Genomic DNA, 26684 nt, shown 5'->3' on the forward strand with positions numbered 1-26684 from the left:
GGGAGCACGTGTGGTAGACGAGAGAGGGACATTTGCATGACGTAGCTATGTCGTGAGCTTGATGTCTGTTGGCCGTAGGACGGAGCGGTGTATCTGGTGTCATCTGTGGGCTTTTCATGTGCGTGTGGGGGGATACTGGAGCGGTGTCTGTATACAGGGTTGTGGAGTATGGTGGTGAGGGCTGTGGTATGTGAGGGATGCGGCTGGATGCGTGTACGACGAGCAGTGTGAGTTTGGGAATATCGGTGGTGCATTACTTGTGGAATGGGGCTGTGGTGCTTGGGGTTTCTGTGTGCACTGAGAAGGGCTGTGCCTGGAGGGCGGATGTATGTGTGAGCTGTGTGGACCTGAGCTGGAGGGTGCTGCTCTCAGGCTGGAGGTCTATGATGCAGAACTCTGTCCTTCTCTGGAAGCAAAGGCAAGATAAACCCTAAATATTCCTCTGAAGATGCTTAATCTGGTCCCTCTTCCCTCCACCTCAAGCCCAGACCTTTCCGGCCCCCGCTCCTTGACTTCCCCACCATGGTAGTACCAAGATTCACACACACCCCCAGACTCAGCTGGGATCCAGGCCCTCGTAACAGCTCAGCCATCCTGCCCAGGCTCCTCCACAGAGCCCTCATCACCTCTGATGACCCTGGGTTTCCTCTCAGCCTCACTGGGATCTGTGTGCCTCCTGCCTCACAGCCAAGCACACCCTCACCTGAGGAGCCCCGCGCCCTTACCAGCGTAGATGAGCTTGCACGGAGAAGAAGCACAGGAGAAGTATGTAGAGGCAGAGGAGACCTCCCCTGCCCCTGGGCTGCAGCCTTTGGCCACCACAGTGGATCCAAGCTGAGGGGGATCCTCTTGTGACCTCGAGATTCCTGAGGGAGGAATGAAAGGCTCAGGGTGAGTTCATCAGTCCTCTGTCCACAAATATTTACCGAGTGTCTGGCACGTGTCAGGTGCAGTGAATACACACAGTTGACAGTGTAGTTCCCAGTGGATACTGCAGTATTTAATTCAAATCAGTACTTACTCTGTCACTGTCTTGTTGGTAATGTAGGCCTCGGTGGTGACTGTGAGTATGTGGGAAGAGTGAGTGATGTGTATCAGTTAAGTCTGTGGTAAGTGTGGGATTGGCATGGGGAGCACGGTGGAGATGTGTCTTATCTGTGTCTGTGGCCTTTGTGTGCATGGTTTCTGTTCACAAGTCAGGAATTCTGGGACATGTAACTTTTCCTCATTACATGGTGTGGCTTGTATTTATGGTGTGTGTTCATTCATTCATTCACTAAGATTCAGTAAGCAGCTACTCCTGTGTATCCGGCACTCTTCCATTGTTGTAGTCTCTGGTAACGCTGCACATTCTAGTAGGGGAAGACATAGACTAAACAAAACTACAATAAATATATAATACCTGAGCTGGTGGTAAGTATATAAGGGTTGCGAGACTTAGCGAAGAAAAATACAGGGCACCCAGTTAAATTTCAGTTTCAGGGGCTTCCCTGGTGGCGCAGTGGTTGAGAGTCTGCCTGCTAATGCAGGGGACACAGGTTCGAGCCCTGGTCTGGGAGGATCCCACATGCCACGGAGCAACTAGGCCCGTGAGCCACAGCTACTGAGCCTGCGCGTCTGGAGCCTGTGCTCCGCAACAAGAGAGGCCGCGATACTGAAAGGCCCGCGCACCGCGATGAAGAGTGGCCCCCGCTTGCCACAACTAGAGAAAGCCCTCGCACAGAAACGAAGACCCAACACAGCAAAAATAAATAAATAAATTACTAAAAAAAAAATAAAGAGCCCTTTAAAAAAAAAAAAAAAATTTCAGTTTCAGATAAACCCAGAATAATTTTTTAGTGTAAATATTCCCATGCAGTATTTGGTCTTACTTAGTTTTAGTGTAAGTATGGCCCATACAATATTTGGGACATACTGATACTGAAAAATTACTTGTTGTTTATCTGGAATTCAAATTGAACTGGATAGCCCATATTTTATCTGGCAACCCTGACATGGGTTAGTGAGACTGTGGTTCACTGTGGTTTGTATAAAGCGGGTCTGGCATTACTCAAGAATGTGTTACAAGTGTGGTGTGTATGACACGTGACTGGTTCTTATAGAGGTATTTAGCGATGGCTGCAGTTAGCTGTGTTTGTGCCAGAGTTGAGGAGATATATATATATAGTGTGTGTGTGTGTGTGTGTGTGTCCTATATATATAGTGTGTGTCTCTATATACATATCTCATCTCCAGCGTTTGGTGTTGGAGGAGAGGATTGTGATACAGGTGGGTTGTGTGAGAACGTAGTAGAGGAGGGATGCGTGTATATACCTCCATGTGCTGTGTGTGGTTTAATACGGAAGTTATATGTGGGGTGTGTGATATTTTTGCTGTATCAGAGTGTCCATGGGTGTATGAGTTACTGTCTCATAAAACACCGCTACCAAGAGTTCTATATACACTCTTACATACACCGAGTGTCAGCCAGGTCCAGGCAGGGTGACAAGAACTGTACCACGCAGACTTTATATCTGATAAGCACTCTCCCCCCATTCATCCTGCTCTTCTCTGCACTACGACACACACACACACACACACTCACACACACACACACACACTCACACACACAGGAACATAGAGAAAAATATTCTGAATGGTCAGGGGCAGTCATTGCCTTCCCCAGCCTGTCCCAGCCACTGCCTGAAAATCTGCCTGCTGTCTAGAGCTCCATTCCCAGGGCCCATCCTACAGTCTCCAGGGCCCTGGGCCTGGTAGGAGCTACTGGGCTCTAATCTGGGGCAGAGACCTCTAGCTGGAACTCTGGGGTGACCACCCCCTCCCAGGGCAAGCTACTCGCCTACATTTAATGCACGCAGGCACCACGTGGCCCGTGGCCCTCAGAACTCCCTGCGGGACCCTGAGGACATTTCTCACCCCCGTCCACACGGTCTCAGTCTCTGGAAAACCCTTCCCTTCCCTTGGTCTCCTTTGGGAAATTGTTCCTGTTGAAGGAATAAAACCTCCTTGCTTTCAATATGACATCATCCCTAGACAAACAATCTTCTTTTGAACTGTATTCCACTTGTGAAGATATTTTTCAACAGGGCCTTCAGCTCATGGGGCTTCTCTTTCCACTTTGGTAAAAGAGGCCAAGCAACTCATGGGTCTCTCTCAGCATCCTTGCATCCTTCACATCCCCCACCTCATGACCCCAGGGAAAGATCCAAGAGAATAAGAGAGAAATCGGGGACTGAGAAAAGCTGCACCTCTAGGTCTGTGCAAGCAGGATGCAGCCTGCTGTGAGTCCGACAAAGCTCCAGGCCCGGCAGCCCCAGGAGAGAGTCCTCAGACCAGCGGAGCCGACCTCCCATATCCCAGGGGCATCTGGCCGTTCTGTGCCATCTCACACCACAGGGAGCCTCCGGATGGCTACGGCAGCATCAGTGAGACAAGGTCTCTCGCTCCCTGCTTCACAGGTGACACGTTCTCAGTCCCCCTCTTCCTAGAGAAGGTTCAGTTTGGCAGAAACCCATGTGCCCCAGACAAGTTGCCCCCCACATACCTCCTCCCTTCTGGGCAGTTTCCTGGGACTCTTCATTTTCCAGGCGTTTCCTCTTTTGTTGCCGTTCCATCGTACCAACTAGAAGTCTCCCTTAGAAGATGCCTCAAGAGACGTCCAACTCCTCCTCTCCCCTACAGGTTGGCCCTTGTTGGCTCTTGGGCAATCCGTTGAAATGATTCAATACAAATAAAAATAGTCAAGTCTCCTAAATGGCTGAAAAACTTGTACCACTTAGTCAACCAGCAGTACTGCCTAGTGCTCACCAGGGCTGTTAAGTTTCCAAGGTTGCCAGGAGCACAGTAGGATTCTGTGACCTCAATGATGACATCAGAGCATTCTGTGGACCTAGGTTCAGCACAGTCTCTGCAATAGCACAGGCCCCGTTTTCAAGAACAATTCCTTTTTCCCAGCCGAACCTTTCCCGTGAAAGGGAAAGGTTCATACCATATCCATCATAAATTGTATCATACCATATCTATTATAAAATGAACATTTTGATTGGAGATCTTTTAATTTCTTTTATATAGAGATTTAATATGAATATTTTAAATGGTCTCCAGTTTCCCTGTGGATTATTGACATTTTAAACTCTGCACTTCAATTTTCCCTCAATCCCTGTAATTTTGTCACGGTTATTTCTGTACTTAAAGAGGAGTAACAATATAATTGATTTCTTCATTTTTTTCCCATCTCTTTCCAAGGTACTGAATTTGATTGTGTCTTACGAATGAGTGAAAAATGCTAGTCCTTGAGTCAGGATATTGGCCCCTTTACCAAGTAACTTAACCTGTCTGGGCTTCAGCTTCTGTATGTGCGATGAAGAGGCTTGGACTAGTTGACTTTTCAAATGCTGTGTTTCTTTGATTCACTCTCACTTACTGATCTGCTACTTAAGAAGAGGGTCTCTTCTCATAAAGCGAGAACAGTCGTTTTCTAATCCTTGGGTTGGGTGGAGTTTAAGTGGTCGTACTCAGTTTGTTAGTTATATTTACTTTTACGTATGCTTAGCTCTAAATAATTTATATGGCTCTTGTGACTATTTTTAGATCTTCTTTTTTTCTTATTTTCCTTTACAGTTTCTAATTTGTTATCGCCAGTGTAGAGGAGCCTGATTGATTTTTAAAATGTATTGATCTTGTATGTGTCTGCCTTGTTGAACCGTCTTATTAGCTCCTGCTAGTTTATCTGTGGGTTCTTTTGGGTTTCCTAGATAAATGAGCATATTAAATGTAAATAATGTGTTCTTTGGGTAAAGTTTATTTTCTTGCATATCTATATATAAAAGCAATATGTTGAATTGATTTAAATATTTAAATACTTACATACCTGTTATCACAATCTAACCTTCTTTATCTTCTCTTATTTTCTTTCAATCAATATTATGTTTTCAGGATTTGTCCACGTGAATCCATATAGATCTAGGTCTTTGATTTTTGACTGTTTGATATTATTTCATCACACGCGTATAGCATCATTTATTTTCCTTTCAAGCATTATTGGACAATTGGATTGTTTCCCTCCCTTCTCTAGAACAAACAACGTTTCCTAGAATATCCCTGAAGATGTCTGACAGTCGAGAAGGGCCAGGCTGCCCGAAGGCTTCCTACTTGCCTTTAGCCACCTTCCAACAGGCCATCTCCAGCCAGCAATTTGAAGCATAGCTGAAATGAAAAGTCCCCCAAATGTGGAGATGTTAGGAGCTTCCTACAAGGTGGGAGGTTCATGATAGGCATCCTGCTGGGATCCCAGGGGAGTCTGAGCTGGCCTGAAGCTCATCTTCCTCCTCCACCTCTCAAGAGAAATGTGGAGGAAAGAAGACTTCAAAAACTGTGAGTAGGCAGAGGGAGAGAGATTGTGGGCCGAAGCTGTAACTGAGGTCTTGGCGTGGGCTGTGAGGACACAGAGCCTCTAGAGAGCCAGGCTCTGCCTTCTGAGCACTTCTCCCCTAAGGCTGCTCATAATTCAGGTGGTACCAGCCATATAGAGCCGACTTGGCCCACACTGTCACAGAAATCCTTATCAGAATCTCTTCCTCTTCCTACACTCTTGTGTCTGTTACTTGGTTATTGCCTTTGGTGCTCCACTGATGTGAACCACAGTCGCTAGGGGATGGAGAACACTAGTGACCCATCTTGCTCTGTGGCCTCAGTCCACAGCTTGAGGGTAAGGGAAGAGGCCAAATGAAGGTCAAGAAGGAAAGATGGCATTTGAAGAGAAGACCTGAGTTAAGGGTGTCTTCTCAAGGCTTGATGAATGAAATGTAGCTCCAGTACCTGAAGTCCTGCTTGTTCTCAAGGCTGACCACGGGGCTGGGTGCACTCAGTGAAGGAACCGTATACACTTAGTATTTCCTTGCTTGCTCACACTTGCCCTCGTCTGATACACACTCTGCAAGACTGATCTTCCCCTGAAACAACTTTCCACCTGCCACTGTCATCTCGTGAACATTTGCTTCCCCTTCCTAGTGTCCCCCTAAAATGCCATTGCAGCCAATTCATAATTTGATAATCATGCTTCTTACCATAGTCTCAGCAACTTCTGATAAATTTTATTCTCTTTATTCCATAGTCTTCACACATCAATAATCTTCCTTAACTTCCTAGCTGCAGGTTAACCCATTCGGAATCATTTCTTTTTCTTTCTCTTCTTTGGCAAATCCTTTCTATCTTTTAAGGTCTTTTTCTTGTCTCTCTACCATCCTGCCTTCCTGAACTTCTTTTTTTTCCATTTAAGTAACCTTTCAATCTCCTTCCCCAATTTCCTCATAAACATTGAGAGCTTATTCCTCACACGTTACACAGCGGTTTATGAATGGCCAGGCATAATGGACTCAGAATGAGTTGGCACCCCCGAGGTACCTGTCTTGCTGGGGAGCCACAGGTGAAGGGCTGGCTGCTGGACACATGTTTGCATGGCGTCAGGCTGAGTGGCCTCAGGGTGTTTGCTCTGCACTTGTGTGTGTTTCTCGCTAGTTCATTTCCTCGCCAGCCACCTGTGACCTCCCTCCATCCAGCCCAGGGAATCCTTCTCATCACAGGGGTAGGATGTTTGTCTCGTTTTCCATCACATCCTTTCCCCAAAGTTTGGTTGTGAGTTGTTCCCATTCCAAAGACCTTTCCTCTTTGAAGAGAAAAGAGAAAATCTTTTCTCTCCTTTTCTCTCACTTTACTTCTGCTCTATTATCTCCTCCGTCCAGAATGGCCCCCTGACTCACATGGGTGTAGATCCGAAGATGGCAAGAAATGCCAGCAATTCTGAAGTAATAATACGGATGTATCAGGAGAACTTGAAAACCTTTATCCCGCCACATTCAAAAAAATTGCACTTCCAGTGTATTCAGAGTCTCAGTGTAGAAACACAAATGATGTAGAAATTGAATGACACTCAAGTTTTTCTTTCCTCCTTTCCTGATTTATACTAATCCTCAAAGTTAACATGATGAACTATTTATTATGTAAACTTTCAGACATTTTCTACACATGCACACTTTTCTTTTTTTCACATAAGGGTGTGAACTAGGTCACTTTCAACATGCTGTGATTCTGTGATTCACTGTCTCCCACCGAGTCATCCACTGATGAAGTAATCTGTTTCATGGAGAAATATGTCCAATAGCTAATAGCCAATGTCTGTGGAGTGCTTACTCTGTGTCGGTTTCTTGTAACTACTTTACAGATCTTTTGTACAACGTATCCTTGGACCAGGTACAATTATAACCCCCAAGTGACAGATAAGTGTAGATAAGTAGAAATAAATACAGTGGCCAAGTGACTTGCCCAAGACACTGGGAAGGGCTTCCAGTGGAGCCTGAACCTCGACATGCATCAGTAGGTCCACACAGGAGAGAAACCATATAAGTGTGGGGAGTGTGGGAAGCACTTCAGTCAGGCCTCAAGTCTTCACCTTCATCAGAGCATCCACACTGGAGAGAAGCCGTACAGATGTGATGTGTGTGGTAAAGTCTTCTGTCGGTCTTCCCAGCTTCAGTATCACAGGCGAGTTCATACAGGGGAGAAACCTTACCAGTGTGAGACGTGTGGTGAAAGCTTCAGTTGGCGCTCCAGTCTTATAAGTCATCACAAAATGCAGCCTGGGGATACATTTTATGAAAGCAGCGAGAGTGGTAAGAACATCAAGGAACTGTCAGAGGAAAGAAGTTCTACAAAATGATGTTTTCAAAAAACTCACGTGCAACGTGAATTCTTGCAAGCGTCAGGTCTCATAGGAGAGAAAGTATTTTAAATTAGTTGGTGTTGAAGCAGTAGCTAAACAGATCCTAGTGTTCAGCAGACCACACAGCAGAGATGCCTTCTGAGTGGTGCAGTAAGGGCTGCATTCAGAACTTTGACATTTATCAGATGTCACTTAGGAGATAGCACTTAGAAAGGAAAAGAGTTTGGTCTGGGCTTTAACAAAAGTGTAAGGATGAGCTAGTCAAAATTGATGTCCATGAGAATGTGCGCTCCATGAGGGCAGGGACTTGGCTGCTGAATCTACACAACCTTATCATTGACTAGTGCTTTTAGGTGTGCTCAGTACTTGTGTTTTAAATAAACCAAAAGGGGGAAATGTATAATATATGAAAGTTGTATCCAGATGGGGAAACCTGCAAAATAAAATTAATTCAGGACACGAACTTTTGTTGAAATACTGAAAACCACTGCAGAAAACCAATCTGCAATATATTTTTTTAAAATTTATTTTTGGCTGCGTTGGGTCTTTATTGCTGCACGCAGGCTTTCTCTAGTTGCAGTGAGTGGGGGCTACTCTTCATTGTAGTGTGTGGGCTTCTCATTGCAGTGGCTTCTCTTTGTGGAGCACGGGCTCTAGGTGTGCAGGCTTCAGTAGTTGTGGCACGTGGCTGAGTTGCTGTGCAGCATGTGGGATCTTCCTGGACCAGGGCTCAAACCCGTGTCCCCTGCATTGGCAGGCAGATTCTTAACCGCTACGCCACCAGGGAAGGGAAGCCCCCCAGTCTTCAATATTAATATGCTATTAGCCTATCGCAACTGGCTCCTTGCCTCCCGCAGCCTCTGTTCTCAAGTTGGGTGGTTATTTGAGACCCCGTCTAGTTTTCCAAGGACTGTGTTCAGTAGAAATTGAACTATCTTGTGATTTTTTTTTTCTGATGGTACAGAGTGAAAAAACATGATTAACTTTGCAACAACAGTAACTGCATAGTATACAATTGATTTTTTGTCTGTCAATATTAAGGCAGGGTTTACTGTAACACTTTGAAAGTGTCACAAAAATTGTTTGTCCCTAGAAAAAAAAATTTTTAGTTGACCTTGAACTTACTGATTTCTAATTCTCTGCATTTTCATCCAGACTTTGAAATGTTTGCCTTCTAATTATTGTAGCATTTCTTCTAAACTTCTCAGGTAGGGGCTATGCCATATTCTTCCCCCACATCCATGAGGCAAATACCCAGAAAACTTGTAGGAATTTGATAAAATTATCCAATGTATTATTGAGACAAGACTGACACTTATGTGCTTTTCCCTATTGGTTGCAGTAAAGCATGGTTTCAGGAAAGGAGTATATATATCAGAATATATTAGATCTCTTTGATTTAGAAATCATATAATTGGAAGTTATTGATTATGAGATTAAAATACCAAAAAGATGAACACCACATCAATGATGTCACTAAATTTTTTAATGGAAATTAGTGTACAGCTGTAAGAATTTGAGTTTTGATAGATTCCTATATTAATCTGAAGCCAGTAAAATGATGACAGGGACTTCCCTGGTGGTACAGTGGCTAAGAATTTGCCTGCCAATGCAGGGGACACGGGTTTGAGCCCTGGTCCAGGAAGATCCCACATGCTGTGGAGCAACTAAGCCCGTGTGCCACAACTACTGAGGCTGTGTGCCACAACTACTGAAGCCTACGTGCTTAGAGCCTGTGCTCCACAACAGGAGAAGCGACTGCAATGAGAAGCCCGTGCACCGCAACGAAGAGTAGCCCACACCCACTGCAACTAGAGAAAGCCGGCACGCAGCAACGAAGACCCAATGCAGCCAAAGATAAATAAATTAAATAAATAAATTTATTTTAAAAATGTATGACATATCATAATCGCAGGAGATACACAATATGGGCTTTGAGAGGTCACAGATTGTAGCCTTCATAGTATAATCAACCATAAATCTTTGTTAGTGTTTGTGTATGTGTGCATGTGCACACATGTATGTGTACATGCATAAGATCATGTGTAAAGGGATACTCTTCCAGAGTGGTTTTCCTAGGCAAGGAGCATTTTGTGATATTTTTCCATTTTATAACTTCATGTTATATTTTTTTCATTGAATAGTGGATATTGCCAAAGCAGGAAATTATTTTAATAGAATTTGAAAAAGTATTAAATAATTACCCCTTGCTGTTAAGACCTCATATGATTGTTCTATATTGTCATAAGGCATATAAGATCAAAATTATGGTATGAACTCTGGAAGCCAATTTCAAAAACAAAACAGTTCTCAGATTATTTTGCGTACACAGAAAAATTCATGAGTTTCAACAATTGAAGCTTTATTATTTATGCTGTGCTTTAACTACAGATCCATAATAGGGAGGGGGAAAATCCTGGAGCTAGAAACAAAAGTGGATATACCTACATTGTGGAGGTTTAAAAAAAAAAAGTTTCTCTTGTTGAAAAGATGCACATGAGGAGAGAACTGAGCATAATAGCAGAGGACCCTCTGGATGTGGAACCAGTAAGGACAAAGCAGGTTTGGATGGCATTCCATATGCAGACCAATGGTGGTATTTTTAATATAGTTGGTTAAAGGGCTTTATTTAGCAAGTTACAGTTGACCCTTGAACAATATGGGTTTGAACTGGGCAGGTCCACTTATATGCAGGGTTTTTTTTAATAGTAATTACTACAGTACTACATGATCTGTGGTTGGTTGAACCCATGGTTGCAGAATTGCAGATACAGAGGAACCACGGATATGGAAGTCTGACCATAAGTTATTTATACAGATCTGTCTATCCATCCATCCATCCGTCCACCCATCTGGAGAGAGAGAGAGGGAGTGAGTGCACGTGCTAGGTATTTACAGAAGTAGATATGGAAGTGTGAGGATATACAAACACACACGTGTATGTGATGTATATAAGCACGTAGATCCACGTTTCTATTTCAGGGCTGGAGCAAGGAAAGCGTAGAATGATCCTGGAGAAAATTTACTGTGCCAGAAAGTAGGAAAGAGTGGTGGGACGTGTAAAAAGATCCAGCTTGAAGAGACTCACACTGGGTAAATCTGAGCAATTTGACCATAAAATAAATAATTATCATACAGAATATGAATAAAAAAAGAGGAAGGGAGGGAAGGAAGGGCTCTCATAATAGAATGCCAAACCATAAGTATATAGAAGGAATGATGTAATGTAAAAATCATTATTTACAACCATCATAGTAATGATAGGTTCTGGCAAGAGTAATCAATGAATTATAAAACTACTGGTTGAAAGTTTACAAGGAGCAGGATGCTACAAAACCCAAAATATCTCTCCACAAAGTATTAATCACAACAAGAAATACAGTAGGTATAAATTTGGTGAACACTACCTTAGCCAAGAGATGAACATTATCAATAACAGAACAAACGAACGTTTTAGATCTCTGGGGTATGATATCCTGAGAAGGACGCAACGGTTGCTTCAGTATTATTACTGACAGAAATAAACAACCAGATCTTATCACAAGGAAGCATCCACGTTGAGAGTCTCCTGTTTCACAGTTATGACCACAGGGAGCATAACTGGCCAAAGGTCCCAGCTGCTGCTCTTAAATCCATCACCACGTTTGCCTGGAGGCCGGCCTTGCCCCTGATTGCTCCTAGTCAGCACAGCAGGGATCCTAAGGCAGGCCATTTCTTGGAGACCAGGATTCCTCTGTCCAGTGACCTTTTTTCAAGGACTCTGACAGCCTTGAAGGATTTTACGTAGATTACAAGGCAGTCTCGGATGATTTACCAAATCTTTCTTCCAAATCTTCACTCAGGGTCAGACTTGCACTATGAGCTGATAGTTCTGCCAGCCTTCCAGAGCTCCCTGCCATTTTCTCTCCGATGTTTTCCCTAATGAAAGATTTGTTCATTAAAGTCTTTCTCAGCACTTTGCCGTCTAGTTCTTGGAGGACCAGGACAAACCCCAAGCCCTAGAAGCATCCCTTTTTGGCTCTTTCTAGTAACCTTCCTTTCCATATGGTAGCCACTAATTTGTAATGGTGTAGATTCACTTAGCCTATTTTGTACTTGATATAAATGGAGTCGTGTAACAGGTGCTATTTTGTGTTGGCTTCATTTGCTCCACAGTATATCCATGACATTTATCCATATTGTTGGGAGTGGATACCTTTGATTCATTTTCATTGGTGGATATTATTGCAGTGTGTAAACATATCAAAATCTACTTATTAACCCCATTATTGGTGGGTATTGGGTACTTCCCCATTCTTGGCTATCACAGTTAGTGGTGATGTGAGCAATCTAGAATGTGCCTTGTGCACTTGTTTGAGGGATATTTCTATGGGTGGAACCAAAGGGTTATAGGGTATATGTTCAACTTTGGTAGATACAGTTGACCCTTGAAGAATGCATGGGCATGAGGGATGCATCTGAGTCTTTTATTCCATAGATGTTTTTAAAATATCTCTCACTTTTGGCCCAAGAGTGCTGCGTTTGGATTTACAGTGTTTCTTAACTTTAAAATAGTCCATGGGGCTTCCCTGGTGGCGCAGTGGTTGAGGGTCCGCCTGCCGATGCAGGGGACACGGGTTCGTGCCCCAGTCCGGGAGGATCCCACATGCCGCGGAGCGGCTGGGCCCGTGAGCCATGGCCGCTGGGCCTGTGCGTCCGGAGCCTGTGCTCCGCAACGGGAGAGGCCACAACAGTGAGAGGCCCACATACCGCAAAAAAAAAAAAAATAAATAAATAGTCCAATTTTTCAATTTTTTCTTTCACAGTTGGTGATTTTTTTTGGTCTTAAGAAATTCTTCCTACTCCAAGGCAAAAAGGCTGTTATCTTACGTTTCTTTCCTAAAGCATCATTGTTTACTTTTCAAATTTAAGTCTGCAGATCTTCTGGAATTTATATTTTTATATCTTATGCAGTAATGATTAATATTTTTCCCATATGGATATCCAGCTGACTGAGAACCAATAGTTGAGCCTTGGACAACATGGGTTTAAACTACACAAGTGCACTTATACGAGGATTTTTTTTAATAGTAAATACTGCACTACTACACGATCCAAGGTTGGTTCAATCCTCAGATGCAGAATTGCCGATTATGGAGAAACCATGTACGTACAGAGGACTGGCTCTAAGTTATACTTGGATTTTCAACTTAGCAGCGGGTTGGCACCCCTAACCCCCTTGAACCCTAGTTCAAGGATCAACTGTATTAACAAGAGTTCTTTCCCCTCTCTGCTGCAGTGTTTTCTTTTCTTTCTTTTTTCTTTTGGCCATGCTGCGTGGCTTGCAGGATCTCAGTTCCCTGACCAGGGATTGAACCAGGGTCACCACAGTGAAAGCGCCAAATCCTTACCACTAGACCACCAGGGAACTCCCTGCAGTGTTTTCTTTTTACACGTTGTTATAATGTCTGTTTCAACATGGATTTTGATGTCTATTATCTTGTCTATCCTTGAGCAAACACCAGACTATCTTATATTGTAGATTTATAGTAAGATTTAATGTGACTAATATCTTTCTTTTCATTCTTCTTTCAGATTGTCCCAGCTCTTCTTTTATTTTTTATTTTTATGTTTTTTTAGATGTTGGGAGTAGGAGTTTATTTATTTATTTTTGCTGTGTTGGGTCTTCGTTTCTGTGCGAGGGCTTTCTTTAGTTGTGGCAAGCGGGGGCCACTCTTCAGCGTGGTGCGTGGGCCTCACTGTCACGGCCTCTTGTTGGGGAGCGCAGGCTCCAGACGCGCAGGCTCAGTATGTGGCTCACGGGCCTAGTTGCTCCGTGGCATGTGGGATCTTCCCAGACCAGGGCTCAATCCCGTGTCCCCTGCATTAGCAGGCAGATTCTCAACCACTGCGCCACCAGGGAAGCCCCCAGCTCTTCTTGTAGCTCTTTGCTTTCCCACATAATATTTGTAAACATCTCATCAATTTCCAAGGGAAAAAATGCTGATGTTTTTATTGGGGTTTGATTGAGCCTATAGATCATTTTGAGGATTACTGATATCTTTGTAATATTGAATCTTCAAGCCATGAATATCACTATTTTTAAGAATTTCTCTTGGAGAAAAATAAAAGTGGATCCCATGTAATAAAATGTACATAAATAGACTCCAAAATATTTAAAGGACCTACATGTGAAAGATAAGTCTAGAAAGTTAATTTTTAAAAGGTAGAAATATATTTTTTCACCTGAGGAGTTTCAGAAGCACAGATATTAAGAAATTATTGGTTTATTATCTTATAATTAAAGATTTCTATTCCATGAAGAACACAATAGAAAAATTTTAGAAACACGTGCCCAATTAGGAAAGGATACTTGTGATTGGTAAAACTGAAAAGGTATTAATAATCAGAATATGTAATAGAAATGAGGAAGAAAAAGATAGCATCCACATTAGAAAATGGGACAAAAGTTTTAAGTAGACATTTATAGATGAAGCTACCAAGCATTTGAAAAAAAGATCAAACTTATTAGAAATCAGAGAAATTTAACTAAAACAAGATACTACTATACATTTAATACACTAGCAAAACGGTGATGAGTCGTCCAAATGAAGGTAAGTGGTTGCACAAAAACCTGACGTGCAACTCTTTGGTAATCTGGACTGGTGTAGCCATTCAGGAAGTCAATCTGGCTATATTATTAAAGTATACCCATTTGCTATGAAATAATTTCACTCGGGTATGTACTCCAAAGAAATTCTCAGATACGTCTATAAACAAATGTAAGAAGATGTTTATTTTATTATCATTGGCATGGCAGTTGGAAGAGTACAGGTAAAATGTGGGTGCAGAAAATGGAACTCTATGAAACAAATTAGATGGATGGGTGAATGTTTTTTTTGTTTGTTTGTTTTTCTGCGGTACGTGGGCCTCTCACTGTTGTGGCCTCTCCCGCTGCGGAGCACAGGCTCTGGACGTGCAGGCTCAGCAGCCATGGCTCACGGGCCCAGCCGCTCCACGGCATGTGGGATTTTCCCAGACTGGGGCATGAACCCGCGTCCCCTGCATCGGCAGGCAGACTCTCAACCACTGTGCCACCAGGGAAGCCCGGATGGGTGAATCTTAAAAATATACTCCTGAATGAAGGAAATAAACACCAGAATGATTTTTTTTTTTTTTTTTAAGAAGATGTTGGGGGTAGGAGTTTTCATCAATTAATCAATTCATTTTTGCTGCGCTGCGCCTTCATCTCTGCGCGAGGGCCCTCTCCAGCCGTGGCAAGCGGGGGCCACTCTTCATCGCGGCGCGCGGGCCTCGCACTATCGCGGCCTCTTGTTGCGGAGCACAGGCTCCAGACGCGCAGGCTCAGTAGTCGTGGCTCACGGGCCCAGCCGCTCCGCGGCACGCGGGATCCTCCCAGACCAGGGCTCGAACCCGTGTCCCCCGCATCAGCAGGCAGACTCCCAACCACTGCGCCACCAGGGAAGCCCCCAGAATGAATTTTATGACACAATATTATTTATATAAATTGAAAATATACACAAGTGCACATTTTGCACAAGAACACACCCAAAAGAAAACACATCAAACAAATTAGAATGGTAGCTTACGGGGTAGAGAAGGGAGTGGAGGGTGCCATAGGGAACAGGAGGTGAATAAATAAAACTTAATCATATTACCGTATTTCATCATGCTATATCCAAGATTTCACTTTACTTGTAGTGGAAAGAAATCCTGTGTGCTATGTTGGCTTAAGTCAGAAATAGTTCTTGGAGGATATTTTCCTGAAAGAATTTGGAACAAATTTTTGAAAAAATCTTTGTTTATACTATGGATGATCTTTTTTTGTTTGTTTTGTTTGTTTCTTTAATTTCTGTTTTGTGGGTGTGTGTGGGATCTACTTTATTTTGTATTTCATTAATCTGATCTTATATTTTTCCATCTGCCTTCTTCAGTTTTATTATTCATTTATTAACTTCCTGAAATGGATGTTTTCTGAATCAATTTTCAACTTCCTCTCTACTTTATTTTTTTTGTTTTGTTTTTGTTTTCCTTGCTGTACGCGGGCCTCTCACTGTTGTGGCCTCTCCCGTTGCGGAGCACAGGCTCCGGACGCGCAGGCTCAGCGGCCATGGCTCACGGGCCCAGCCGCTCCGCGGCATGTGGGATCTTCCCGGACCGGGGCACGAACCCGTGTCCCCTGCATCGGCAGGCGGACTCTCAACCACTAGCGCCACCAGGGAAGCCCCCCTTTCTACTTTAATATATGCTTTTAAGGCTCAACATTTCCCTCTATGTATGTGTTCCAATCTCCAGATCCAATTACGAATTTGAATGTTTTTCTTCATGGTTCTGTCAATTTTTGCTTTATAAAGTATCAGCTGAAGTTATTAGTTTCTGATAATTTGAAACTTTTATGACTGTGAAGTGTCCCTCCGTATGTCAAGTAATGCTTTTTTCTTCCCCTTAAAGTTCACTTGGTCAAATAGTAATGTCACAGATTTTATAATTACAGAAATAACTTGAGACCTAGGATGTTGATGTCTGTCTCTAGAAAGGATTTTCCCTTGCTTTTGCACGGGTTGTAAGATGCTAACAAAACACGTTCACCTTTACACAATTTCAGGGAATGAGGTGTTTTGGCGTTTGGCTTCAGTCCCTGCCAAAGAAAGCCCAGTTTCCTTCTCCCCTTATTCCAATGGTGAAACTCTTTGGGGTTTACCAGGAAGCCTTCGTGGCTGGTAATGCTTTTCTGTGGCTTAGCCTCTTGAAGACGTCCAAGATTCTACTGAGTTTGTACGCCTTTCAATGAACAGAATCTACACTCTTCTGAGGCCTACACAGTAGAACGGCAAGACTGCCTGAGACCTTCTCAGGGATTCCGGAAAGTGAAAACCAGCGTGAAAACATGTAGTCCAGAGCTCGTGCCGGTAGACACCCCCGCACCCACCCTTGCATTCTGGGACATGTAGTCCAGAGCTCGTAAACTCGTGTAGTCCCATATACTGCAGCTACAGTAAGGCCTCGCTGTAAAGGTTTACCCGCGGAATTCTGGGAAATGTGGTGCAGGAGTTCCGGGTTAGTCTCAGGCACTTCCGCCCCAGGAGGACACGTAGCAGCCATGTTTTGCTTGCTGACGGTGTTTCAGGTCCGCTCTTCACGACCCATTCAAGCTTCCCCGACATGCGCCTGGGGCCAACCTTTGCAGACCTTTCATTTGGAGAGAAAGAGGAGGAGCGGCTAAAAGCGGAGGTTTGAGGGCTTGGAGTGGTGATGTATGTCCCGCGGGCGGAGCTTCTTTGCGTTTGGTAACGTACCCGGGATGGGGTGGGCTCAGGTCGTGCCTCCTGGGGTTTGAGGGTCTCCCCGGTTTTCTTCACCCCTAACCTGACCCCGTCCCCCACCTATGAGCTAGCCCTACCGCTTCATACGGCGTCACACTGGGTGAGTTGCTTAACTCCTCTGTGCCTCCGTTGCTGTTCGGTAAAAGGGGGGAAAAAGGAATGCCTTGTTATTATAGTGTTGTGAGAAGAAACGAGATAGCACAAGTAAAAGGTCTACAACTGCCTGATACATTGTTGGTATTAATACTACGCTAATTCGGGAGGCACCCATTTCGCAGCGGGATTCTGTGAGCCCAGGAAGCTGAATTGTCCTGGACTCCTGGCCTGTTTTGGAAGGAGAGGACTTCTAGCTGGTACGGGGGCGGAAGCGGGTGCGGTATGAATTAGTGGGGATGGAAACACAGCCCTGGTATTTCACAGTCTCCTTTCCTTCCCCAGCCCTGGCATCTCAAAAAGCACTGCACGGAGGAAGAGGCAACAGAGCCCCACGTGAGTAGGACTTGGCATTCTTCTACTTAAGGTATTCCTATAAATTGTAGAACGTATGGGACATGGGTAACGATGATAACTGAGCCTTGGTCACTAATTTCCATTCTAAAAGCTTTGTGCAAATGAACACATTTCCATCAGGCAGTGGCTCTGTGAATTGGTACTGCTGTTTTCTCTACTTTAAGGATGAGGAGCTGGGGGCAGGGAACACAACCCTGTTGGCCCATCCTCACCCAGATGGTAGGAGGCAGAGCTGGGGTTGGGACCCAGGCAGTTTGAGTCCAGCACCTGAGTTTGCTAATCCCTTTGGTATATTCTCTTTGAGCATAGGGTACTGGCTAGAATCGTATCATGAAAGTAGGTTGGGACTTAATTGTGGGGACCTTGAGAGCAAGGTTTAGGCTATTTTATGAGTTTTTAAGATAGTTTTCTCAACTGGGTCATTTATTTTATTTCAAATAATATGTATATCATAGAAGTAGCATAATCATGGAAAAATGCAGATATATACATAAAGAAAAATTTTAATTATCTATAACTTTAGGATGTAAAGATAACAGTTGTTAATGTTTTAGTGCCTTTTTGTCTGGTTGCTCTTTGTGTATGTTTCTGTGTAGTGGAGGCTGTTTTTTGTGGGACTGATGTTACACTGCAGTGCTACTCAAATTGTGGTCCACAAACCAGCGGCATTGGCATCACTTGGATAGAAATGCCCAGCCTTGAGCCCCATTCGAGACCTTCTGATTTATAATTTCTGCGTAGGGGGCCCAGGAGGCTGCACTCCAACAAGATCCCGCAGTAATTCACATGCACGTGAAAATTCGAGAAGCTCAAGAGAGGGTCTTTTCTGGAAACTGAGGCTGAGGAAATTGACCCTGCTGGATGTCACAGATAAAACTGAGCTAGATTCACCAAAGCCCTACTTAGTCCAATGATTTTATTCCCCCACTAATTATTGTCAACTGTCAGGGCCCCTTTCAGAATCCTGAATTGAGCAGAAGACAGCTAGCAAGTGTAGAGTCAAAATGGAGGTCGTTAGAAGTTGTGAAGATATATCTCTCCCAAGCTTTGGGGAGTGGAATCATTGCCATCTTTTGTACTAGATCGAACCCGGGCCCCCTGCATTGGGAATGTGGAGTCTTATCCACTGCACCACCAGGGAAGTCTCCCATTTATTTCTTAAACTTTCCTATATTTATAATGATATAGTTACAATTCAGATTCCTGTCTTTTTTCATTTGAATTAGGTATGGACTGTTAAACTATTTTTTATTGTTGTTGCAGAATCCTGGCTTTTATTAGGTCTCTTTACCTCTGTGCATAATTGTCAAAAGGGTACTTCCTGTTTAAAAAGAAAGTTAACGTATTTTTATACCTTTTGTAAAAAGTTGTCCATGTCAATTTAAATATTATTGTTGCAGTCACAAAATCTTTAGGAAGACAAGCAGAGATTTTCAGAAGTCTAAAGACTCTCACGTAACAGGGCAACAACGTATGACCTCCACATGTCTGACAGTCTTCTGTTGGTAGAAATCACATCTCTAAGGATAATTTCTAACCAAAATATCATCTGCTTTACTGCAGTTGCTAAGAAATAAGAAACCCTGACAGTGGTGTTCTCAGAGCCTCCTACCTTAGGACGATCTCACGAGGTGGATGCCCGTGTTCTCCCCCACTGGCAGAGGACAGAACTGAGGCGAAGAGATGTGAATAATTTGCCCAGGGTGACACTGCTAGTGAATGGCGTAGCCTGATCACAGCCCATGCTTATTGACTCCAAGACCTACTCTGACTTACATGGTCTCTGTTTACACCATACCCAGAATAAGAATGACCCCTGTGGAAGCTGCAGGCACACTGTGAGGGGGCCACTGTGTATGGCTGGGCAGGTCATTCCTCACACAGCCACTGAGGGGGTTCACGGGGGCATCTGGTATCTGCGTGGGGCTCTGCTCATCAAGCATAATCAGCTGTAGCCACCCCGAGGACTGGGAGCCTTGGTAATTCACAATGAGCACCACGTGGGTTAGTGACTTCTTTTTCTTTAAACCAGTTTCCATTGACTTCTTCTTTCCCTGTCTGTCTTGCTAGGACTCTGCACTTCCCCAGAAGGAGAGGGAAAATGAGCACATTCCAGGTGAGTAGAGCTTGCCTTTCTTGCTGTTAAAAACGCCATTTTTGTACTCAGATTGGACACAGGTTTTCCTCTTTTTTTTTCTTTTTCTTTTTTTTTTTTGATTGGAGTATAGTTGATTTACAATGTATTAATTTCAGGTGTACAGCAAAGTGATTCAGTTATACATATATATACATATATTTTCAGATTCTTTTCCCTCATAGGTTATTACAAAATATTGGGTATAGTTCCATATGGGTTTTCTCTTTCAAGGAGAGTCTAAGCATATGAGGACCTGAGTGTGCCATGTGTGCTTTTTTAAAAATTCCTGTTAAATTTAATTGGTTTCGGTTTTAATTTTTGTTTTATTTCATCATTTTTTTATTTTACAAGTAAAAGAAAAATTAAGGGAAATGAAGGACATCTTCCAGTCTACTGCTTACCTGCTTACAAATTAGCTGCTTTTATATTTCTGTAATCTCTTCATCATATGTATTCATGGATGTGTATTTGTATTTATAACATAGATACAGTTTTAAATTGTTTTTTTCATTTAATACTAGCTAACATTCACTTTTAATTGCTTTATCATGTTCCTGCAAACTTATGCACCTATTTTTGTTTTCTCCCCCCGGTATGCGGGCCTCTCACTGTTGTGGCCTCTCCCGTTGCGGAGCACAGGCTCCGGACGCGCAGGCTCAGCGGCCATGGCTCACGGGCCCAGCCGCTCCGCGGCATGTGGGATCTTCCCGGACCGGGGCACGAACCCGTGTCCCCTGCATCGGCAGGTGGACTCTCAACCACTGTGCCACCAGGGGAGCCCTGCACCTATTTTTTAAACTGTTCTTTATTCACAGACATTTAGTTTAAAGACTTCTCCTGTTTTAGGAGCACTACAGTGACAGTGTTCCTGATTTAACCTTTTTCTCAAAATATCTGTTCTGAAGAATATTGCCCCTTTTTGCCCTTAACATAGTAGGTTTAGGTATTCAGAATTTAAGAGGTATGTTTTATATGTGGTGCCTTGGATGTTTTTTGGTAGAATATCCAAATACGGCAGAGCACAGCAGGATCAAACGGCTGCTTCACGCAGAAAAAATAATGTATTGTTAGAAGTTTTCTCACGACCAGAGTTAGATTCAGTCTTCCCCATGCTTGAGTCAGACCCTTTGTGTATTTTATTTACTGGTTTGTTTCTTTTTCCGTCTTATATTTTTTTCTAATCAGAGTAATACATGACCTTAGTTTAAAAAGTCCAGTGGTACTTAAAGCACTTGTCACTGCATAGACAGCTCAGAACAATTGTATAAAGAGGTGCTTGGTTTCATTTTTGTTTTAAATATAAAGAATAGGGGTTGTGAAAAAAGGAGGAACCAACTCAGACTCACCCAGAAAACCAAGGGTCTGGAGTCAGAGTATTGCATTCAAGCGAAAGACAGAAACGGGGAAAGAGAGAGTTTTCATTCAGAGACCTGGCATGGCCTTTTGGTTAATTTCCACCTATAACACTCCTTCTCAGCTGGTTCCCACCTCAATGAGAAAGCAAGTGCCATCAAATACTGCCAGGACTAAATTGGTAACTGTTTCTGGGGCACTTGGCAATAATAATTAAACAGTGAAAGCTTTTTAGTTCAGGATCCAGTGGTTAGAATTCTAGGGAGTTTACTTATGAGTTGTCTGAGAGCCCCAGGTAAATACACAAAGCTTTCTCTTTCATAGCTGCACGTCCGGTGAGGCTGAGGAAAGTCAGTGTGTGGCATTGGCAGGATGGAAGGAGGGGGTGCTGGGAAGTCTGCACACCTCACAGGAGCCGGAGCAACTTCCCATCCTCCTCGTCTCCTCGGGGCTGCCCCTCTTCCACTGGCCACTGGGTATAAGATTGAGGTGGTGTTGTTTGTCGTAGGAGGCGGTGACCTTCAAGGACGTGGCCGTGGCCTCCACAGAGGAGGAGCTGGGGCTGCTGGACTCGGCCCAGAGGAAGCTGTGCCAGGATGTGATGGTGGAAAACTTCCGGAACCTGGTCTCAGTGGGTGAGGACAGCCTTTCTCTGCGCGTGTCTTTGTGCCCCGGTGTTTCAAGGCTTTGGGCCTCTTGAGGTGGTTCCCTGAGTTTGGGGACCAGACTTTTGCAATTCCTGTGGGACACGAGAGGATGTCTCTGGTCTTTCTAAACAGTGTGTTTCAGGTCCTTTTAAATTATTTTGTAAAAGAACTGTAAATCGACAGTATCTTGCTGTACCTCGTGTGTTCTTTTTCAGATTTCCCTCCCTGCCATTAGTGGATTATAATGCCAATTTATTGAGCCCTACGTGTGATTTTTTAATGAAATAAAATAGTATAGAAAATATCAGAGTTTCTTAGGAAGAGTACAACACATTGCAGCAGAAACTCTGGGCGATGGCGTGAGTGGTGTGAGAGCCAGTGGGAACAGATTTCATGAAAAGAGACATTGGTTAGATATAGGTCATTCAAGCTTCGTTTTAGTAATGTATACTTTTCTACCTGTGTATCTAGGTTGTGAAATAAATGCTGTTTCTTCAGTGGGTCGTGATACAAAGTTTGAAAAACACAGCTTTCAATACCTTGAATATGCAGTTGGAACTCAAATTTCTAGTAAACTTTCGCTCTAGCCCGTTCATGTTAACTTGTGACTTTGCATGTTCTCATTCTTCAAACGAGATACAAAACATACAGAAAGAGAAGAGAGGCTTTGGTTGATGAATTCAGCAACCCAGATAGAAATTTAGGTGAGAACCAAGCAGTCGTGAGTTCCTGTGGTTGGCTCTCGATCTGTTTTGCTTCTCACCAGCCCTGTGCTGTCCATCACCTGGTCCCAGTTGGAAATCTCTTTCCAGGATTATTGCATAGTCTTTGTACTGGTCACCTGTTGCCACCCTTCTCCTCCCACAGTTTGTTCTTTAGGTGGCAAAGTGATCTTTTGTAACTTTAAGTCAGGTTATGTTCTTGTTTCAAAATTCTCTTGTGGCTTCTTTTACTTAGAATACAAACCACTTAAAGTGGCTTCTAGAGCCTTCTGTGGGCTGCTGTTCGTTCTCCACCACCTCCCTGAATACGTCACCTCTCCTCCCTCTTACCCTATCTTTTCCAGACCTGCAAAGGATGCTTCTGCCACAGAGCCTTTTCCTTGTCCTTCTCTCTGCCTGGAATACTCTTTCACCTGTAATCTTTTAGGCCTCTACTTCTTTCAGTCAGTCACCTTAAAGATGAGGGGGTGGCTGTCCTCTGACCACCCTATGGAAAATACAGTCCTCTCTTTCTTACTCTCTCTGCCCTGCCTTGTTTTGTCTCTAAGCGTTTCACTCGTGTACATTTTGTTCACCTGTTTCTCACCTCTTTCTTCCACTGGAGGGTAATCCAGGAGTGCAGGAGGAATTCGGTCTGTTATATGTTTATTGCTCACTAGCCTCAGTGCTTAGCATAGTCTTGGTACATGACAGGAACTCTTAAATATTTCTTGAATAAACGAATGAGTTAATGGATAGAGAAATTAGCCTTCCATGAAAATAGCTAGTAGGCGGTGAACAAATCCGAGTGAATAAGGGATATTGCTAAATGTTTTTTTGTCTTCAAATGAATTCCTAGCCTAATTCTAACTTCTCAGGTGCCCATGATGTGTGTATGTGTGTGTTTGCCTTTCTGTACAAGTTGGCCCTCGTCAACTTGCACAAAAAATATGTATAGAACCTGTAATTATAACCAAACTGAGTAAAATGCTTTCCCTGTGACTTTCCTTGAGCTCTTAGTAGCAGAGCAAATTCATTTGGGGAGGAAATACTGTTTTGAATGAGGATTCTTATGTCTACTTCTTAGGTAACCCTCCCATAGAAGGAAAGAAATTTCTATTTCCTTATCCCTTATACCAGGGGAGAACAGGTCTCAGAAAACAGCCAGCTGGTGAGTTAGCCTTTCCCTTAAAAGATTTGCCCCGCTGCGTCCGATTTGCCTCCTCCAAAGCCCACCTCACTAATAAGAAATCGATCTTTGTTAGCTCTACAAACATTTTGTGTGTGTGTGTGTGCATTTGTATGTATCTTGTAGAAGGCATTTTAGATAATGTCACCTTGAGTGCTTTGATCATTCTTTAATAGTTTCTAGTCTGTTTCTTCTCAATACTTATCACAGGCTATGGAATTTATTCCCAGCTCACTCATAAACCCCATTCTTCACTTTGGAACTCATTCTTGTTAAAGACCAATGTACCTGTGTCCAAAAATTTTCCATGCTGTTTTTAAAGAGACAGCATTCTTCCCTAGCCTCTAAATTTTGACTCCTGCTTGGCAGGGGGAGAGGAGGAACATATTAGGCAGCACAAATGCCTCAGAAGGATCCAGTGCACAGGTCTTCATGCTTTTTTTTAACCCCACTGATTCTTAGCACCTTTTTTAAAATTAATTAATTTTTGGTTGCGTTGGGTCTTCGTTGCTGCATATGGGCTTTTCTCTAGTTGTGGTGAGTGGGAGCAGCTCTTCGTTGCGGTGCGCAGGCTTCTCATTGCAGTGGCTTCTCTTGTTTCAGAGCACGGTCTCTAGGAACGCGGGCTTCAGTAGTTGTGGCACGTGGGCTCAGTAGTTGTGGCTCACGGGCTTAGTTGCTCTGCGGCATGTGGGATCTTTCCGGACCAGGGCTCGAACCTGTGTCCCCTGCACTGGCAGGCAGATTATTAACCACTGTGAGGCAGCTACACCCTTGTTCACTTGTACCTGCATGTAGTATATTTTCATGCCCCTTTCCTCTTTGTCTGGGTGCAGGTCGTTCTTACAGGGTGAAGAGGGTGAGGAGGAGACACAGTGTGATGGGGGAGCAGTCTCCCCTTTTTCCTGAACCTGGGCTACGGGTGCTGTAGGCTGGGCAGTGTCTCGATGTGATCTCCGGATTCCTGAAAAAGGAAATTAAAACCATAATAACATGCATGGGCCATGCCGGAAGCTGAGGGAGCAGGTGTGGTAGACGAGAGAGGGACATTTGCATGACGTAGCTATGTCGTGAGCTTGGTGTCTGTTGGCCGTAGGACGGAGCGGTGTATCTGGTGTCATCTGTGGGCTTTTCATGTGCGTGTGGGGGGATACTGGAGCGGTGTCTGTATACAGGGTTGTGGAGTATGGTGGTGAGGGCTGTGGTATGTGAGGGATGCGGCTGGATGCGTGTACGACGAGCAGTGTGAGTTTGGGAATATCGGTGGTGCATTACTTGTGGAATGGGGCTGTGGTGCTTGGGGTTTCTGTGTGCACTGAGAAGGGCTGTGCCTGGAGGGCGGATGTATGTGTGAGCTGTGTGGACCTGAGCTGGAGGGTGCTGCTCTCAGGCTGGAGGTCTATGATGCAGAACTCTGTCCTTCTCTGGAAGCAAAGGCAAAGACAAAGCCTACATTTTCCTCTGAAGATGCTTAATCTGGTCCCTCTTCCCTCCACCTCAAGCCCAGACCTTTCCGGCCCCTGCTCCTTGACTTCCCCACCATGGTAGTACCGGTATTCACACCGCCCCCCGCCAGACTCAGCTGGCATCCACTCCCTCGTAACAGCTCAGCCATCCTGCCCAGGCTCCTCCACAGAGCCCTCATCACCTCTGATGATCCTGGATTTCCTCTCAGCCTCCCTGGGATCTGTGTGCCTCCTGCCTCACAGCCAAGCAACCCCTCACCTGAGGAGCCCCACGCCCTTACCAGTGTAGATGAGCTTGCGTGGAGTAGAAGTACAGAAGAAGTATGTAGAGGCAGAGAAGACCTCCCCTGCCCCTGGGCTGCAGCCTTTGGCCACCACAGTGGATCCAAGCTGAGGGGGATCCTCTTGTGACTTGGAGATTCCTGAGGGAGGAATGAAAGGCTCAGGGTGGGTTCATCAGTCCTCTGTCCACAAATATTTACTGAGTGTGTGACACGTGTCAGGTGCAGTGAATACACACAGTTGAGAGTGTGGTTCCCAGTGGATACTCCAGGATTTAATTCCAATCAATACTTATTCTCTCCCTGTCTAGTTGGTAATGTAGGCCTCGGTGGTGACTGTGAGTATGTGGGAAGAGTGAGTGATGTGTATCAGTTAAGTCTGTGGTAAGTGTGGGGTTGGTGTGGGGAGCACAGTGCAGATGTGTCTATCTGTGTCTGTGGCCTTTGTGTGCATGGTTTCTGTTCACAAGTCAGGAATTCTGGGACATGTAACTTTTCCTCATTACATGGTGTGGCTTGTATTTATGGTGTGTGTTCATTCATTGATTCACCAAGATTCAGTAAGCAGCTACTTCTGTGTATCCGGCACTCTTCCATTGTTGTAGTCTCTGGTAACGCTGCGCATTCTAGTAGGGGAAGACACACACTAAACAAAACTACAATAAATAAATAATACATCAGCTGGTGCTAAGTATATAAGGGTTGCGAGACTTAGCGAAGAAAAATACAGGGCACCCAGTTAAATTTCAGTTTCAGATAAACCCAGAATAATTTTCCAGTGTAAGTATTCCCATGCAGTATTTGGTCTTACTTAGTTTTAGTGTAAGTATGGCCCATACAATATTTGGGACATACTGATACTGAAAAATTACTTGTTGTTTATCTGGAATTCAAATTGAACTGGCTAGCCCATATTTTATCTGGCAACCCTGACATGGGTTAGTGAGACTGTGGTTTACTGTGGTTTGTACAGAGCGGGTCTGGCATTACTCAAGAATGTGTTACAAGTGTGGTGTGTATGACACGTGACTGGTTCTTATAGAGGTATTTAGAGATGGCTGAAGATAGCTGTGTTTGTGTGAGAGTTGAGGAGATACATATATATATAGTGTGTGTGTGTGTGTGTGTGTGTGTGTGTGTGTGATATATATATATATAGTGTGTGTGTCTATGTACATATCTCATCTCCAGCGTTTGGTGTTGGAGGAGAGGATTGTGATACAGGTGGGTTGTATGAGAACGTAGTACAGGAGGGATGCGTGTATATACCTCCATGTGCTGTGTGTGGTTTAATAAGGAAGTTATATGTGGGGTGTGTGATATTTTTGCTGTATCAGAGTGTCCATGGGTGTATGAGTTA

General features: G+C 44.0%; 1 protein-coding gene across 1 annotated transcript in view; it reads left to right on the plus strand.

Moving 5' to 3' along the window:
- Nucleotides 1-17482: 17482 nt before the first annotated feature.
- The window catches only part of LOC308615720 (zinc finger protein 230-like), a 41608-nt gene continuing 32406 nt past the window's right edge, over nucleotides 17483-26684 (plus strand). Inside the window, exons 1-3 of the mRNA XM_081231371.1 lie at nucleotides 17483-17529; nucleotides 19621-19666; nucleotides 21549-21675. Coding sequence (XP_081087497.1) covers nucleotides 19652-19666; nucleotides 21549-21675 — 142 coding nt within the window. The 5' untranslated portion in view covers nucleotides 17483-17529; nucleotides 19621-19651. The remainder of the gene's footprint in view (nucleotides 17530-19620; nucleotides 19667-21548; nucleotides 21676-26684) is intronic.

Source organism: Mesoplodon bidens, assembly GCF_964165515.1.
Source record: "Mesoplodon bidens genome assembly, chromosome: 4".
Taxonomy (NCBI): Eukaryota; Metazoa; Chordata; class Mammalia; order Artiodactyla; family Ziphiidae; genus Mesoplodon; species Mesoplodon bidens.